This window comes from Podarcis raffonei, chromosome 13, assembly GCF_027172205.1.
Source record: "Podarcis raffonei isolate rPodRaf1 chromosome 13, rPodRaf1.pri, whole genome shotgun sequence".
Lineage (NCBI taxonomy): Eukaryota > Metazoa > Chordata > Lepidosauria > Squamata > Lacertidae > Podarcis > Podarcis raffonei.
The window spans coordinates 48,337,071-48,355,705 of NC_070614.1; the positions used below are offsets into that span (position 1 = coordinate 48,337,071).

Genomic DNA, 18,635 nt, shown 5'->3' on the forward strand with positions numbered 1-18,635 from the left:
ACCTCTACATCAGTTGGTGAGAAATGACAATTTCCCATTACTGAGCTGCAATATCTAATCAACTGAAGAGCATCAGGTTTATATCTCTTCTCATTGTGTTCACCTCTCTCTCCATCAACCCACCTCCACCCAGTGCTTTGTTTCTCAGCTGCAATCCATGGCTGGATTAGTAGAGTAAGGGGGGTGAGGTGGCAGAAATGAGAATGAGTTAGAATATTAGCTTAACAGTAGAGAACCTGGACTTCTAGAGGATGGAGTCATGGCAAAAAAGACAGTGTGAGGGATCTCTCAGGTCAGAGCAATATAGGCAAGGCCTATCACACAGCTCTTTCCCACCTTATAATTGTCCAGGAAATATCAGTGGAAAAGGACATAAGGTCAAGGTCAGAATTAAGGCAAAGGACCATCACATCTAGCATTCTGTTCTAGGAGTGCCCAACCAGATGACCTTAACAAGCCCACAAAGAGATCATGAGCACAACCACATTCTCCATATCCCTACTGTAACAAATCTGCCACTGTGTGTGCTCCTAAAAACAACAAGAGAGAATTGCTGTGGTCAGACCTCAAGCAAAGAAATAACATGTTTGCTTCCAAGAGTGCCAGTGAAGAGAGTTGCCTCTTAATTATTCCCCCTGTAATTAACCAGAAGACTTTGATCTCTTCCCCTGGTGAAAATCCCAAATGCTTTCTAGAAGTCAGGAGAAAGAAATCAAGAAGCCATTCTGAAAGTGGTTATAAATATACTTTAGCCAAATTGAGATCTTGGGAGTAGAGGGCCAAAGGCAGGGGGCCAAATTTCTGTCTGTTTGCTTTCAGACAGTTTTCGCTTTTCTACATCTGCTCAGCCACACTTGATATTGGAGTGCTGGAAATTTCAGTTACTAATCAAGGCACACATTTGCAATCCTTCAGATCCCATAAATTTGCTTGGTAATATCACTTCAATAACTGCTGTATTGCCAGGACCCGGCACAATCCACCATACGCTGTTGTAAAAAGAAGTCTAGGATGCTGTGGTACTTTCTGATGCTGCTTTTCTTGCCTCCCATAGTGGGCAAAGCAGACACTATGAAATGCCCAATGACTGATTCCCTCCCTGTTCTACATGAATGGTATGAGCCAGGTGACCTTCACATTGGTGGGATTGCTTCACATATCATTTACTCTCTCTATGAAGTCTCCTTCAGAGAACAGCCATCACAGCAGGTCTTTGACACGGCATAGTAAGCATCCTTCCCCTGCCTATATCTTCTTGGCTTGTGTGTTTCACAAAGAACAATGCAATGAATCAACAGAAAGCCCAGGAGTAATCAATCCAACCAAGGGGATCCACGATTCAGGGCAAATGTTTTTTAAAATGTTATTAATAAAAATTTGGATTTGGTTGGGTCTATGTTTGGGAAATGAGAACAGTTATGAAAATGATTTATTAAGAAAGGTACACTTAAGAACCTTCTTAATTTCATTATAGATCATCTCCCAGAAGACCTTAATCCTTGGGCACATCCACCAAAGGTGATAGAAAGTACCTTCAGTCTCCTTACATTTCCAGCATTTATTATTGGGCAAATGATAGATTTTTGCAAGCTTGACTGGGGTCATGTACCACCTATAAATCATTTTCATAATATTCTCTCTTAAGGCGTTACATGCCGTAAACTTTATACCGGTGGTCCATAACTGTTCCCAGTCAGCAAACATAATGTCATGACCAATTGGCATGGTAGGCCAATTGGTGTCAAGGAAAGATAGGACGTTCTTTATGTACGCTACAACAGCAGCAAGAGTCCTTTTAGCAAAGTATTGGAAGACACAAGAACTACCCACACTGGAAGAGTGACAGACGAAGGTGATTGACTATATGGGACTGGCTGAGATGATTGGCAGAATCCGTGACCAAGGAAAAGAGACAGTGGAAGAAGACTGGAAGAAATTTAAAGTTTATCTTAAGAACTGTTGTAAAATTAATGAGTGCTAAAATGTCATGGGTAATGTAAAACAGAATTGCAGCGGTAAATGATTGGGTAAGAGAAAAAGGATTAAAGAAAGTGAATTATAAGTAATTGAAATTAGGGGTTGCTGAAAAAGTTTAAAACAGGGAAGCAGAAAAGGGAGGCATGGGGAAGTCGTTGAAAATAGGCTTAAGAAAATGAGGTTATGAAATTATACGTGTTTATATGTTTGTTTGTCTATGTATTATGAGTTGTAATGTGTTTCAATTTATGTTGGAAAATCAATAAAAATTTATAAATTTCAATATTAATCACATTTTGGAAGGAGACAGATAATGAAAGCTATGTTTTGTTGTTTTCTGCTTTCTGGGAAAGCTCAGAGAACAAACAAGTGGTATTTAGAAACTATCCCTTTAGGTTTCCTGAAGTATATTTGAGCTGAAGAGGGAGGTTTAGATTACCTCAGAAAACTGACAATAAAATAATATAGTTTTATTACAATCTAAATGAGTCGGAGGAAGAAATGACCACTATCATCGTTAGCACATTTAATGCATTGTAGAATTCTCCTCTGAAATTACAAATGGACTCTTCTTTCAGTATGGTGACAAAGTTCTATCAGCATGTCCTGGCCTTGGCATTTGCTGTGAAAGAGATAAATGAGAATCCCAGGATCTTGCCGAATGTCACACTCGGGTTCCATATCTATGACAGCTACTACAATGCAAAGATGACCTACCATAGCACTCTTGAACTCCTTTTCAAATCCTCTAAGTTTGTCCCCAACTACAAATGTGACAGCCAAAAAAATCTCCTAAGCATCATTGGGGGATTGGGGGCTGATACCTCTTTCCAGATGGCTGAGATCACAGGCCACTACAAGATTCCACAGGTAAGGTCTACCAATGTGGTTTTGGGATTCCCCCATTACCCCACCCTTTTTACTCTTGCCATTCTAGGAGTAGTTTTGTGTTTCAAAACATGGAATGGATATGACAAGACAGTAGGCATGGCTTTTAACCCAGCAGAGGTGCACTCCATGTGGAAATCACAATTCAAATTGCTGAAGTGAATCAGAGTTATAGGCAGGTGCTTGTGCCAAGAAACCCTAATCCCATTAAGTACTTGTAACTCCAATACATGACTGCTCCTTAATAATAATTTAAAAGGTTGATGGATGAGAACTCACAGAAAGTGTATAATATTACCATAACTTGGATTCAATTCTCATAAGATCAATTGATTGCCACATAGAATATTTGTTGTATCAAAAGACCTATATACACAAAAAATAATCTAAAACGAGTTCTACAGTATTTCTTAATTTCTTCCAGATCATCTATGGCTCATTTCCTCCAGAGAAAAGTCTCACAAGTCTTATCCATTCCTTTTACTGCATGGTTCCCAACTCAGCTCTTCAGTGCACAGGGATTATCAGATTGCTTAAACATTTTGGATGGACGTGGGTTGGGCTCTTTGCAGATGATGGAAACAGTGGAGAATCTTTCTTGTATGACATAGACATCTTGCTTAGACAGAATGGAATCTGTGCAGCTTTCACAGAGAGAATCCCACAAGAACCTCATTCAGATCATATTGATGAAATGTATGAGACATACTTGAGATTGTATGCAGCATTCACATATAATACAGTCAGTACATTTATAATCTATGGAGAATCTTTGGCAATCGCATGGCTGAGAACTGTTATATTTATGCGAGATCCTGCAAATGATGGACTTAGATCAATTAGAAAAGTGTGGATTATGACATCTGAGATTGATTTCATATTATTTGACTTTCAAAGGGGTTGGGACCTTCAACATTTTGAAGGTGCCCTTTGCTTCACAATTCACTCAAATGATCCTCTGGGGTTCAAGGAATATCTTCAGGGTAGAAAACCTTATTGTTGCTTTAGAGATGGATTTCTTATGGACTTCTGGGAGAAAGCATTTGAGTGTAAACTTCCAAAATCCCATGTCTCAATAGAAGGCAGAGAAACCTGCACTGGGGAAGAGACTCTGGAAAGGCTTCCTGGGCCTCAGTTTGAAACGCGCATGACCGCCCACAGCTACAGTATCTATAATGCTGTCTACGTGGTGGCCCATGCTCTTCACGTCATGTACTCATATCGATCCAACTATAGATCAATGATGAGCAGAGAAAGGTTTGAACTTCCAGAAGTGCAGCCTTGGCAGGTAATGTGTGTGAACTGTATTCTTTCAGTTTGTTGGATTCAATCCATCTATCAGTAACCACTATTAAGCATCTATTAGTACTGACTGCTAAGCATCTTATTTGATGATGGTTTGTGTATTTTTCATTTCTCCTGTTATTGAGACTGAAAAGAATCTTACCTGCTACTGTCTCACGATTTTTCCACCTGCCATAATGTAATATCACATTTTTTATATTCTGCATTTCTCAGATGATACTATCCAAACAATATCAGGTAGGAATGGTTGTTTTACTTTTATTACTTCTTTATATTCCACATAATTTAGGGTTGGTTAAATTTTCCAGTGAACTGAAAGGAGAGTTTATATTTGTGTATACATCATCCTTTTTCTTACTGGTGGAGAAATATAGAAATTCATTAAGTCATTTGTGTATCCAGTAACATATATCTTCTGCAAAACAAACTCCATTAGTTTCTGGTCTCCTTGCATGTTCTTCTCCTTCAACTAGATGCACTCATATCTTCAAGACATTTCCTTTAACAACTCAGCCGGAGAGACAGTGTTCTTTAATGAAAAAGGGGAAAGGAGAGGTGGATTTGACATAATGAACATGATCATGTTTCCAAACAATTCCTTCCTTCGTGTGAAAGTTGGAAGGGTGGAAGATCCTAGAGCTCCTGAAGAAAATGGATTCATGATCAATGAAGATCTAATTGTTTGGCAGAGGAGCTTTAACAAGGTGTGGAATCTACACATTATTGGTGATAGAGAGTGAGGGAAGTGGCTTCACAGCTGGATGTATCAATTGTATTCCAAGCATTCCCTTTCATTGCATAGTTGTGCTGCATGTCTGAGAAACTGCCCATGCTTTGAATGCAAAAGAAGTAGACTGCTATTTGATGAGATCAACAGTGCACTAGAAGAAGCAATGGTGTGGCTGGGTAGAAAGCATCATCCCAGGCAAAAGTCATGGGGCTGATTGATTGGCCTTTAAAAAAAGAAAGAAAGATGATTGGCACTTCCATGATGCAAAAATAAAAATAAAAACACATCACAATTTCTTTCCTCTGTAAAGGGAGTTGCTTGTCTTTCTGTGTGCAATGAGCACTGCCACCTAGGATATCAGAGGAAAAGGAAGGAAGGAGAATAATTTTGCTGCTGTTGTTAAACAAATTTTGTTGTTGTTGTTGCTTAATTTTAAGATTAGCACTTGAACAATTTAAAAATAAAATATAAACTCCCAGTGCAATCCTTTCCTGTTTAAGAGCAGGTGCCTCCCCTTTCTGTGTGTAATGAACACTGCCAGCCTGGTTATCAGAAGAAAACGAAGGAAGGAGAACAATTTTGCTGCTATGATTGTATTCCATGTCCAGAAGGGAAGGTTTCAAACCAGACTGGTAAGTGATTTGTTACCTCAGTTTTCCCATTATAAAGGGTCAAATGATTGGCAATTTACAAGTGGTAAATAAGAATAGTGTGTAAATAAGTTTCTGCCTTCCAGGATAGCTCAAGAGGACTTTCAATTAAGCGGCCGTGTAATATGTATATTAAAATTAGGCAGTAAGCTCCATTGCATCAAGCATGATCATATGACCCAAGATAAACTAAGCAACTAGAAGCAAATATAGAATTGACTTAATGTTGAGTTGCATATATATATATATATATATATATATATATATATATATATATACACACACACACATATATATCATTTGCAATGAGCAAGAATTTGATCATAATATTCTATCTCTTTCCATGTTTCTTTCAGATATTGATGACTGTTTCAGATGCCCAGAGCAAGAGCATGCAAGCAAAGATAGAAGTGACTGCATCCCTAAGACAATAACCTTTCTATCATACCAAGAGCTTTTAGGGATTAGTTTAGCCGTGATTGCTGTTTCCTTTTCCCTGATCTCAGCCTGGGTGTTGGGAACTTTTATTAAGCACAGAGATACGCCCATAGTCAAAGCCAACAACCGGGACCTCACGTACACGCTGCTCATCTCCCTCCTGCTCTGCTTCCTCTCTACATTGCTATTTCCTGGAAGACCTAACACAGTGACCTGCCTCCTCCGACAACCAACTTTTGGCATTGTCTTCTCAATGGCTGTTTCTTGTGTGTTGGCCAAAACCATCACAGTGGTTGTAGCTTTCATGGCTACCAAACCAGGGTCCAGCATGAGGAAGTGGGTGGGGAAAAAACTGAGCAACTCCATTGTCCTCTCCTGCACTGTTACCCAAGCAAGTGTTTGTACTGTATGGCTGACCACGGCTCCCTCATTCCCTGATTTAGACATGAACTCTGTAGCAGAGGAAATCATTGTGCAATGTAATGAAGGCTCCGTTGCAATGTTTTACACTGTCCTGGGCTACTTGGGCCTCTTGGCTACAGCCAGCTTCATTGTGGCATTCTTAGCCCGCAAATTACCAGATACATTTAATGAAGCCAAGTTCATTACATTCAGCATGTTGCTGTTTTGCAGTGTTTGGTTGTCCTTTGTTCCAACCTATCTGAGCACCAAAGGGAAGTATATGGTAGTGGTGGAGATCTTCTCCATCCTGTCCTCCAGTGCTGGCTTATTGGGCTGCATCTTTGCCCCTAAATGCTACATCATAATGCTGAGGCCTCAGATGAATAGCAGGGAGCAACTCACAAGGAGAAAGAATTGAAGAATTTTGCTGTGTATCCTGTTTTATTTTTGTATGTGTAGAGTGCAAGTGGCTTAGGATACAAAAGCCTTCTGTAATATTATTATATATAATGTGTAGCGTCCCTGCTTAGTTTCATTTGATGCCCTAAATTCATCTGGAAGTAACTAATGATGCGCAGGAAATTCAATTCAATTTGCATTTATAGAAAAAAATATAATTTGTGCTTCCTGAAACATTACACAAAACACAGTTTAATTTTTCAAAGTTGTGACTTTCTTGAATTTTTTTCATGCAGATTTGCCACCAATTAATTTTCAGTTTTGTACACAAACTGCATTAAATCAAATAATGTATTTTACACACACACACACTCGGGAACATGTGTGCAAAAATGGATGCCATAGGATAAATAAACAGTTAATATTGATGAATCTTCAGGAGCAGATCAGTCATACATTCCTCACCATACCTATTCTTTGTGTGGATGTTAATGTGCTATTTGTTGCAACTGCATACAGCCCCTAAAACTGAGGCTGATGAAACAATTGTTCAGACGACTAGAGCTCTAGTGGCGGAAAACTCATTCTGAATTGGACCAGATACTGGTTAGAGCTCAACATCGAGCTTACCAAGTGGTGATAGCAACAGCGAAGAGGACTTTCTTCACTGTCTCTATTGCATCTGCAGAAAACAGCAGCAGGAGACACTTTCAGGTGGTTCACAATCTAACCTTCATCATCAGGGCCTGCTAAGGACCCCAAGATTCCCTGCATTGATTTTGCAAACTTTTTTGCAGATAAAGTTGCTCGGATTCAGAAAGAGGTAGACTCCACCGTGGGAGCAGGGCCAGGGCAGGAGAGTGCTAGAGTCCTGTCTAGTCAATGGGGTCAATTCCAATCTGTTACCTCCAAGGATGTGGACATACGGCTTGGACAAGTGAAACCAACTACCTGTCTCCTTGATCCTTGCCCATCCTGGCTCATAAAAGTGAGCAGGGAAGGGCTGGGTGATGGGCTCTGCGGGGTGGTGAATGCTTCTCTCTGTGAAGGAGCTTTCCCAGACCCACTGAAAAAGGCGGTTTTTAAACCGCTTCTTTAAAAAACACCTTTTGATCCAGTCAATATGGCCAACTATCGCCCAGTCTCAAATCTTCTATTCTTGGGCAAGGTGATTAATAATAAATAATAAATTAATAATACATTTTTATTTATACCCTGCCCTCCCCGGCCAGGGCTGGGCTCAGGGCAGCTAACACCAAATATGTATTACAATAATATGTAATAGAAAAAACAAACAAACAAACAACAACAAACACACAAACAGTTAATTAAAATACGGCTTAAAATACAGCTTAAAATGCAGCCTCATTTTAGTAGTAGCCCATAAATCAAGACCATAAAGGGAGGAAACATCAGATATTCACCCGAGCCAGCTATCCATGCTGGTCCTAAATGGGCCAGCAAAAAAGCCAAGGGAAAATTTATATACCAAATCCCACATAAGGGGTCAGAGTAAGACTAAGCCGAAGGCCAGGCGGAACAGTTCTATCTTGCAGGACCTGCGGAAAGATGTCAAATCCCACAGGGCCTTAGTCTCTTGTGACAGAGCATTCCACCACATTGGGGCCAGTGCTGAAAAAGGCCCTGGCCCTAGTTGAAACCCATCTAACCTCCTTGAGGCTTGGGACCTCCAAAGTGTTGTTATTTATGGACCTAAAGGTCCTCCGCAGGGCATACCTGTAGGTATGAGGGTCCTAGGTCGCATAGGGCTTTAAAGGTCAAAACCAGAACCTTAAACCTGACCCTGTACTCCACCAGGAGGCAGTGCAGATGGTAAAGCACTGGATGAATGTGATCCAAGGACCCCATATGGAGCCTCACCATGGCATTCTGCAGCTGCTGGAGTTTCTGGGTCAGCTTCAAGGGCAGCCCCGCATAGAGCGAGTTACAATAATCAAGCCTGGAGGTGACTGTCACATGGATCACTGTGGCCAGATCAGGGCGAGAAAGGTAAGGGATCAACTGCTTAATATGGTGGAGATGGGAAAATGCCACCTTTGCTGTGGCTACAGCCTCACCACCATAGAAAGGGAGGCATCAAAGTTTTACCCAAACGCTTGACAGAAGGCGCTGGCACTAACTGAGTCCCGCAAGAGATGGGAGTTGGCTCCCCAACCCCATGTCGTCCTGACCCAGCCAGAGGACCTTTGTCTATGAAGGATTTAACTTCAACCGGATCCCACGCAGCCATCCAGCCACAGCTTTCAAGCATCTGGTCAGTGTGTTCTGGGCTGAGTCAGGGTTGCCGTCCATTAACAGATTAAGTGGGTGGTTGCTGAACTACTCCAGATATGCCTGGAGGATGAGGACCATTTGGATTCCTTTCAGTCGGGATTCAGGCCTCATCATGGGACTGAAACTACCTTGGTCATACTAGTCAATGATCTCTGGTGGGCTCAGGACAAAGGTGAAAGATGTTTCCTAGTTCTGCTGGATCTCTCAGCGGCTTTTGATGCCATTGACCATGACATCCTTCTGGACCATCTGGAGGAGATGGGAGCTGGGGACACTGTTATACAGTGGTTCTGCTCCTTCCTCCTGGGCCGTGTCTAGAAAGTGGTGTTAGGGGATGAGTGTTCAGACCTCATGGTTCTCACTTGTGGGGTGCCTCAAGGTTCCGTCTTCTTCCCCATGGTTTTTAACATCTATATGAAGCCACTGGGAGAGATCATCAGCGGGTTTGGGCTGGTGTTCATCAGTATGCGGATGATACCCAGCTCTACCTCTCTTTTAAATCAGAACCGGTGAAGGCGCTGAAGGTCTTCTGTGAGTGTCTGGGGGCAGTTGGAGGATGGATGGCAGTTAACAGATTGAGGTGGAATCCTGACAAGACAGAAGTACTGTTTTGTGGGGACAGGGGGCATTCAGGTGTGACGGAAAAGTTTGTTTTTGCTGGGCAAGTTGGTTCAAGAAGTGTTTTCTTTTTCTTTCCCCTGGCAGTAAATGGTTAAACAAACAGCAGCTTATGATTGGCCGGGGTTTCCAGGAGGGGGAGTTGAAGAGGAGAGGATTTGGGGAAACAGGATTTAGTTTGGTTTGGAGTATGTTGGGACTGAGGTTGGGAGGATAGGTTAGGAGTCAGGTAGGGAAGACAGGGAGTGAGAGGAGAGAGAGTTGATTCTGGGTAGAAACATCTACACACACACACACACACACACACACACACCTCAGTTGATGAGAAATGACATTTTCCCCTTACTGAGCTGCAATATCTAATAAACTGAGGAGCATCAGGTTTATATCTCCCGTCACTGTGATCTCTCCCCCACCCCTTCTGCCCAGTGCTTTGTTTCTGAGTTGCAATCTATGACTTAATGAGTAGAATACTAGTTTAGCAGCAGAGAACCTGGACTTCGAGAGGATGGAGTCATGGAAAAAATTGACAGTGCAAGGGATCTCTAAGGCCAGAACAATATGGGCAAGGATGATCACACAGCTTCTTCCCACTTTTGTAATTGTCCTTGAAAAAGGACCCTGGAAACATCAGTGAGAAAGGACATAAGGACAAGGTCAGAATCAAGGCAAAGGACTATCCCATCTAGCATTCTGTTCTAGGAGTGTCCAACCAGATGGCCCTGACAAGCCCACAAAAAGATCATGAGCACAACCACATTCTTCATATCCCTACTCTAAGAAATTTGCCACTGTTTGTGCTCCTAAAAACAACAACAAAGACTTGACATGGTCAGATATCAAGAAGGGAAACAACATGTTTGCTTTCAATAGTGCCAGTCAAGAGAATTGGCTCTTAAGAAGTAATTATTCCTCCTGTAATTATCCAGAAGACTATAATCTCTTCAACTGTTGAAAACTCCAAACGCTTTCTAGAAGACAGGAGAAAGAAATCAAGAAGCCATTCTAAAAGTGGTTATAAATACACTTTAGCCAAATTGAGAGCTTGAGAGTAGAGGGCCAAAGGCAGGCAACTTTCTGTCTGTTTGCTTTCCGTCAGTTTCTGATATTCTTCATCTGCTCAGCCACACTTGATATCGGAGTGTTGGAAATTTCAGCTACTAATCAAGGCACACATTTGCAGTTCTTCAGTTCTCAAAATTTTGCTTGTTCAATAGCTTCATTAGTTGCTCCATTGCCAGGACCCAGCACTATGCACAATACCCTGATCTAAAATGAAGCCTAAGATACTGTGGTTCTTTCTGATGCTGCTTTTGTTGCCTCCCATAGTGGGCAAAGCAGACACTATGGAATGCCCAATGACTCATTACCTCCCTGTTCCACAGGAATGGTATGAGCCAGGTGACCTTCACATTGGTGCGATTGCTTCGCATATCATCTACTCTCCCTATACATTCTTCTTCAAAAACCAGCCATCACCAGAGCACTTTGACACGGCATAGTAAGCATCCTTTCCCTGCCTATATCTTCTTGGCTTGTGTGGTTCACAAAGAACAATGCAATGAATCACCAGAAAGCACAGGAGTAATCAATCCAACCAAGCGGATCCACAATTCAGGGAGTAGGGATTTTAAAATATTAATAAAAGTTTGGATTTGGGTGGGTCTGTGTCTAAGAAATAAGAACAGTTATGAAAATGTGCTGAATTTTACATGTTTGTAAACTCAAGACAGACCATGTTGGGTTCATAATAGGCATTGGCAAATCTGTCTAATTCATATTTTCCAAGTTTCTCCCCTTTTGAGTCTTAATATTAGTTTCCCACATTTGTGCATCAATTTGATTTTTTAAATTAGTCCACATGAGAATTAATCAGCATCTGTGGCAGAATTTCTGATACCTTTTGTACAAAAAACTCAATATTATACACATTTTGGCATGACGCAGAAAATGAAAGTTTTCTGCTTTCTGGGAAAGCTCAAAGGACAAACAAGTGATGTTTCAAAACTACCAGTATGCCCTCAGATTTCCTGAATTATATTTGAGCTGAAGAGGGAGGTTTAAATTACCTGAGAAATCTGACAATAAAATAAAATAATTTTATTACAATCTAAATGAGACGGGGGAAGAAATGACCACTATTGTTGCATGCACATTTAATGCATTGTAGAGTTCTCCTCTGAAATTATAAATGGACTCTCCTTTCAGTTTCGTGACAAAGTTCTATCAGCACATCCTGGCCTTGGCATTTGCTGTGAAAGAGATAAATGAGAATCCCAGGATCTTGCCTAACGTCACACTTGGGTTCCATATCTATGACAGCTACAACAATGCAAAGATGACTTACCAGAGCACTCTTGAACTCCTTTTCAAATCCTCTAAGTTTGTCCCCAACTACAAATGTGACACCCAAAAAAATCTCCTAAGCATCATTGGGGGATTTGACTCTGATACTTCTTTCCAAATGTCTGAGATCATAGGCCACTACAAGATTCCACAGGTAAGATCCACCAATGTGGCTTTGGGATTCCCCCTCCCCCACAAATTTTACTCTTGCCATTCTGTGTTTCAAAACATGGAAGGGATATGACAGATACTAGGCATGGATTTTAATCCAGCAGATGTGCACTTCATGTGGAAATCACAATTCAAATTGCTGAAGTGAATCAGAGTTATAGGCAGGTGTTCGTGCCAAGAAAACCTAATCCCATTAAGTGATTGTAATTCCAATACAGGATTGCTCCTTTATAATAATATAAAAAAGGTTGATGGATGAGAACTCATAGAAAGTGTATAATATTAGCATAACTTGGATTCAGCTCTCATAAGATCAATTGATTGCTTCAATGAGTTCTTGTTGTATCAAAAGACCTATATACACAATGTTTTATTGATTTTATGTACAATCTTTACAACACAGAACTTTACAACCAAAATAAACCTTTACAACAGAAGACCTTACAACCAAAATAAACCAAGATAGAAGGAATAACATAACTCTCATGTTTTCATTTGCACTAAATTCTTCTCAGATTTTCTCATTTTACTATTTAACTTTAATCTTCTTCTTTTAATTCCTTGTTCTTAACCTCCTAAATTGCATATTTGTCCGCTACAATTTTCTAATTACTGCCTTATACCTCCCTCCTCCTTTACCCATTACTTCCCTTCAGCCATGTCCGATCTTCATACTGCTATTTCTTGTTGTGTTGACAGCTATTAAATTTGTTTTTCCATTTGTATTGTAATATTCTCTTGTATCCTTGTGTACTTCAGGCTATTGCATGTTAAATTTAATATTACCATAACTTGGATTCAACTCTCATAAGATCAATTGATTTCTTCATAGAGTATGTGTTGTATATACACAAAAAATAATCCAAAACTAGTTCTACAATATTTCTTAATTTCTTCCAGCTCATTTATGGCTCATTTCCTCCAGAGAAAGGTCTCACAAGTCTTACCTGCTCCTTTTACTGCATGGTTCCCAACTCAGCTCTTCAGTACACAGGGATTATCAGACTGCTTAAACATTTTGGATGGACGTGGGTTGGGCTCTTTGCAGACGATGGAGTCAGTGGAGAATCTTTCTTGCATGACATGGAAATCTTGCTTAGACAGAATGAAATTTGTTCGGCTTTCATAGAGAGAATCCCAGAAGAATTTCATTCAGATAGTATTCCTGAACTTTATAAGACTTACTGGAGATTGTCTGCACCATTCATTGATAATACAGTCAGTACATTTCTAATGTACGGAGAAACTGTGGTTATCGCATGGCTGACAACTGTTATATTCATGCAAGATCCTGAAGGTTTTGGACTTAGATCAATTAGAAAAGTGTGGATTATGACATCTGAGATTGATTTCATATTATTAGACTTTCAAAGGGGTTGGGACCTTCAATATTTCAATGGTGCCATTTGCTTCACAATTCACTCAAATGATCCTCTGGGGTTCAATGATTTTCTTCAGAGTAGAAAACCAAATAGTTGTTTGAGAGATGGATTTCTCACGTACTTCTGGGAGAAAGCATTTGAATGTAACCTTCCAAATGGCAATTTCTCATTATTATACAGTAGACCCTGCACTGGGGAAGAGACTCTGGAGAGCCTTCCTGGGCCTTACTTCGAAATGCCTATGACTGCCCACAGCTACAATATCTATAATGCTGTCTACGTTGTGGCCCATGCTCTTCATATCATGTACTCATATCGATCCAACTACAGAGCAATGGTGAGCAGAAAAAGGTTCGAACTTCCAGAAGTGCAGCCTTGGCAGGTACTGTGTGTGGATTGTATTCTTCCCATTAGTTTGGCTCAATCCATCCTTCGGTAACCACTATTAAGCATCTATTAGTAACCGCTGTTAAGCATCTTATTTCATGATGGCTTTGGGATTCTGCATTCCTCCCGTTACTGAGACTGAAAAGAATTTTACCTGTTACTGTCTCATAAATTTTCACCTGCCATATTAAAATATCTTATATTTTTTGTATTTTTGTATACTATCTAAACAATATTAGGTAGGAGTGGTTGTTCTAGGTTTATTACTTCTGTACACCCAACAGAATTTAGGGTTGGTTGAATTTTTCAGTGAACTGAAAGAAGGGTGTATTTTTGTGAATACATCATCCTTTTTCTTCTTTTACTTTTTAAAATAGTTTTTATAGAGTTTTACATTTTTTATCATAATAATAACAACATATCAGATAACAAAATAATATAATTCCCCAGATCCCCTCCCCTTGACCTCCCTTAACTTCCTCTTCTGGTTTTTTACATATTAATTCCCCTGTTTGCTGTATTATATCTTCATATTGAGTTCTTTATATCAAATATTATTCTCTTATCGTTTTAACATGATTTTTATAATTTCTATATTTGTTTATTAACTGTAAATGTTTACTCAAACCTTCTTTGTATTGTTTCTGTAGGTACCTCATAAATGATTCCCAGTCTTTTTTAAAGTCTCTTTTGTCTTTGTCTTTCAGTTAGCTTCACCATTTCAGCGTATTCCATCAATTTTTCTTGCCATCGTTCTTTAGTTGGTATCTCGTCACTTTTCCATCTTTGGGCTAGCAATATCCTAGCCACTGTTGTAGCATACATAAAAAGTTTCTTCTTCTCTTTTGTTCTAAAAAGTCCTTATGTTTTCCCCATGCTTTTAAAAGTGATCTTCTAATTATATGATTATGGAATGCTTTATGTACTTTCCCTTTATTATACCACAGATACACATACCATCCAAATCTGTTATTGTGTCCTTACAGATCTAACAAATCTGTGTTTTTTAATTTAATCCAATCCCAGATTCAAGTAACATAAGCAGCTTCATAATATAATTTGAAGTCTGGAAGGGAGAAACCTCCTCTGTCTTTAATATCTGTAAGTATTTTATGTTTTATCCTTGGTTTCTTCCCTTTCCATATAAATTTTGAGATATCCTTTGCCATTTTTTAAAGCATGCTGTGTTACTTATTACTGGTATTGACTGGAACAAAAACAACATTTTTGGCAATGTGTTCATCTTAATAGCTGCAATTCTTCCTAATAATTATAAATTCATTCTGCCCCATATTTTTTACATTTATTTTTATATCATTCCAACACTTTACATAATTGTCTTTATAAATGTTGATATTCTTAGTTGTAAGCCAAATTCCTAAATATTTGACTTTCTTATAAATCTCTATTTCTATAGTCTGGAATAATTCTTTTTTATCTAATTCTGATAAATTTTTAGCTAACAGCTGAGTTATTTTTATTTAGTTTGAAGCCTGCAACTTGCTCAAATGCCTTTATTTTTTCTAAAATCTTATTGTCTTCAACTGTAATTACAAGGTCATCAGCATATGCTTTCAATTTTTTAGCCTTTTTCCCTACCAGGATTCCTCCAATGTTTTTGTCAGCCCTAATGTTCCTTGCCAGGACTTCTAGGACCAGAATAAATAGTAAAGGTGATAACATACATCCCTGTATTGTTTCCTTCGGTATCTTACATTCATCTGTTACCACCTGATTCACAATTAATTTAGCTTTTCAATCTGAATATATTGCAGAAATTCCTTTCCTAAATTTTTCTCCAAAATCCATTTCTTCAAGGATTTTATTCATCAATTCCCAAGCGACATTGTCAAAGGCTTTTTCAGCATCTATAAACATTAATGCTGCTTGTTTTTCATTTCTTACTTCCAGGTATTCTCTGACGTCTATAATATATTATCTTTCATTTGTCTCCCTGGAAGGAATCCTGCCTGGTCATGATGTATCTATTCTTTTAATATTGTTTTTATCCTATCAGCCATTATGTTAGCAAACAGTTTATAATCGTTTAATAACAAAATTGGTCTGTAATGTTTTATTTGGGTCAAATCTGCCTCTTGTTTTCGAATTAATGTTATATATGCATCTTCCCATGTCTCTGGTATTTTTCCTGATCTTAAAATTTCATTCATTATATCATTTAATGGTGCTAAAAGCTGCTTATTTAATTTTGTGTAATATTTTGCTGATAGTCAATCTGGTCTGGCAATTTCCCTATTTTTGCCTGATTGATTGCAAACAGTCTGGTTTACATACGTTTTGGATTACAACCATGTCAAACCCAGAATTGTGTGTCCCAGTTTACAAACTTTTTTTGGATTACAACCCATTTTTTGGGGATTACAAAAAAATTTTAGAGGCCCCATTGGCAAAAGCGCACCTTGGGTTACAACCTGTTTTGGTTTACAAACGGACCACTGGAATGGGTTATGGTTGTAAACCAAGGTACCACTGTACTTCTTGAGTTGATATCTGGGCATTTAAAATTACTAATTTTCCTCTTTAATTTTTGTACATCAACTCCTTTTTATTAATTTGCCATGCTAACAATTTCCCTGATTTATTTGCATGCTCAAAATATTTTTGTTTCATTCTTTTAATCTTCAACTCTATTTCATAATAATAATTGAATATTGTGTTTGTACTATTTTAATTGCTTGCTTCTTGGATTCTTTATTTGGTTTACACATTAGTTCTCTTTCTTTTTTTCATTAGGCTTTCCAAAATTTCTCTCTTCTTCTGTTCTATCAGTTTTCTCCTGTATGTATTTTGCTGGATAACTAAACCCCTCATAACTGCCTTACTGGCACCCCATACTATCTATGCATTTGTCCCTTATTCAGATTTAGCTCAAAATAATCCCCTAATATTTTTTCTGCTTTTTCAATGAAGTTCTGATCATCTAATAAATCTTCATTTAATATCCATTTAAAAGTGTATTGTTTTTCATATTGCATTTCTAGGATTAATGGATTCTGGTCTGATATTGTTCTTGGCCTTATTTGTATTTTCCTCACTTTTAATTCTAATTCTTTGGACAACCAAATAGCATCTGACCTTGCGCTGCTTTCATTCACATTTGAAAAAAAAGGTTGTCCCCTATCTGACAAATGTTTATTTCTCCAGATAACTATCAAATTCAGATTGTATACCATTTCACAGAAGGTTTTTGGGAGTCTGCCTTCTTTAGTGTCTTTTTTCCTAATTGTTCTGTCCATTATCAGGTAGGAATGGTTGTTCTAGCTTTATTACTTCTTTATATTCAACATAACTTAGGGTTGGTTAAATTTTTCAGTGAGCAGAAAGAAAGGTGTATTTTTGTGAATACATCATTCTTTTTCTTTCTGGTGGAGGAATATAAAAGTTCATCCAGTCCTTTGGGTATCCAGTAACATATATCTCATGCAAAACAAACCTCATTAGTTTCTGGTCTACTTGTATGTTCTCTTTCAACTAGATGCACTCATATCTTCAAGATATTTCTTTTAACAACTCAGCCGGAGAGACAGTGTTCTTTAATGAAAAGGGGGAAAGGAGTGGTGGATTTGACATAATGAACATGATCATGTTTCCAAACAATTCCTTCCTTCGTGTGAAAGTTGGAAGGGTGGAAGATCCTAGAGCTCCTGAAGAAAACGGATTCATGATCAATGAAGATCTAATTGATTGGCACACAAGCTTTAACAAGGTATGGAATCTACACATTCTTGGGGATGGAGAGTGAGGGAAGTGGCTTCACAGCTGGATGTGTCGATTGGATTCCAAGCATTCCCTTTCATTGCATAGTTGTGCTGCATGTCTACCCCTGCTTTGAATGCAAATGAACTAGACTGCTAGTTGATGTGGACAACAGTGCAATAGAAGAAGCAATGGTGTGGTTGGGTAGAAAGCATCATTCCAGGCAAAAGTTTTGGAGCTGATTGATTGCCCTTTAAAAAAAGAAAGAAAGATGATTGGCACTTGCATGATGCAAAATAAAAATAAAAACACACACCACAATTTATTTCCTCTGTAAAGGTAGTTGCTTGCCTTTCTGTGCGTAATGAGCACTGCCACCTAGGATATCAGAAGAAAAGGAAGGAAGGAGAAAAATTTGGCTGCTGTTGTTAAACAAATTTTGTTGTTGTTTAATTTGATGATTAGCACTTGAACAATGTAAAAATAAAGTAAAAAAATTCCCGTGCAATCCTTTCCTGTTTAAGAGCAGGTGCCTCCCCTTTCCGTGTGTAATGAACACTGCCAGCCTGGTTATCAGAAGAAAAGGAAGGAAGGAAAACAATTTTGCTGCTATGATTGTCTTCCATGTCCAGAAGGGAAGGTTTCAAACCAGATTGGTAAGTGATTTGTTACCTCAGTTTCCCCATTATAAAAGGTCAAATGATTGGCAATTTACAAGTGGTAAATAAGAATAGTGTGTAGATAAGTTTCTTCCTTCCAGGATTGCTCAAGAGGACTTTCAATAAAGTGGTAGTCTAATACATATATCTGAATTAGACAGTGAGCTCCATTGCATCAAGCATGATCTAATGACCCAAGTTAAACTAATCAAATCAAATCAAATTCTATGTCTTTCCATGTTTGTTTCAGATACTGATGACTGTTTCAGAT

At 38.8% G+C, this 18,635-nt stretch overlaps 1 protein-coding gene across 1 annotated transcript; it reads left to right on the forward strand.

The window, feature by feature from the left end:
* The first annotated feature begins 4,633 nt into the window (after window positions 1-4,633).
* Window positions 4,634-6,879, forward strand: LOC128400809 (vomeronasal type-2 receptor 26-like). Its single transcript, XM_053363369.1, has 3 exons — window positions 4,634-4,874; window positions 5,406-5,532; window positions 5,907-6,879. Exons 1-3 carry the CDS (start codon window positions 4,644-4,646, stop codon window positions 6,806-6,808), a joined length of 1,260 nt encoding a protein of 419 aa, XP_053219344.1. The 5' UTR covers window positions 4,634-4,643; the 3' UTR covers window positions 6,809-6,879.
* Window positions 6,880-18,635: the final 11,756 nt, after the last annotated feature.

Coding starts and splice junctions, on each gene's coding strand:
- LOC128400809 (XM_053363369.1), top strand. CDS start 4,644: ATGCACTCATATCTTCAAGACATTTCCTTTAACAACTCAGCCGGAGAG. Junction 4,875..5,405: donor GGCAGAGGAGCTTTAACAAG/GTGTGGAATCTA, acceptor GTTTAAGAGCAG/GTGCCTCCCCTTTCTGTGTG. Junction 5,533..5,906: donor GAAGGTTTCAAACCAGACTG/GTAAGTGATTTG, acceptor TGTTTCTTTCAG/ATATTGATGACTGTTTCAGA.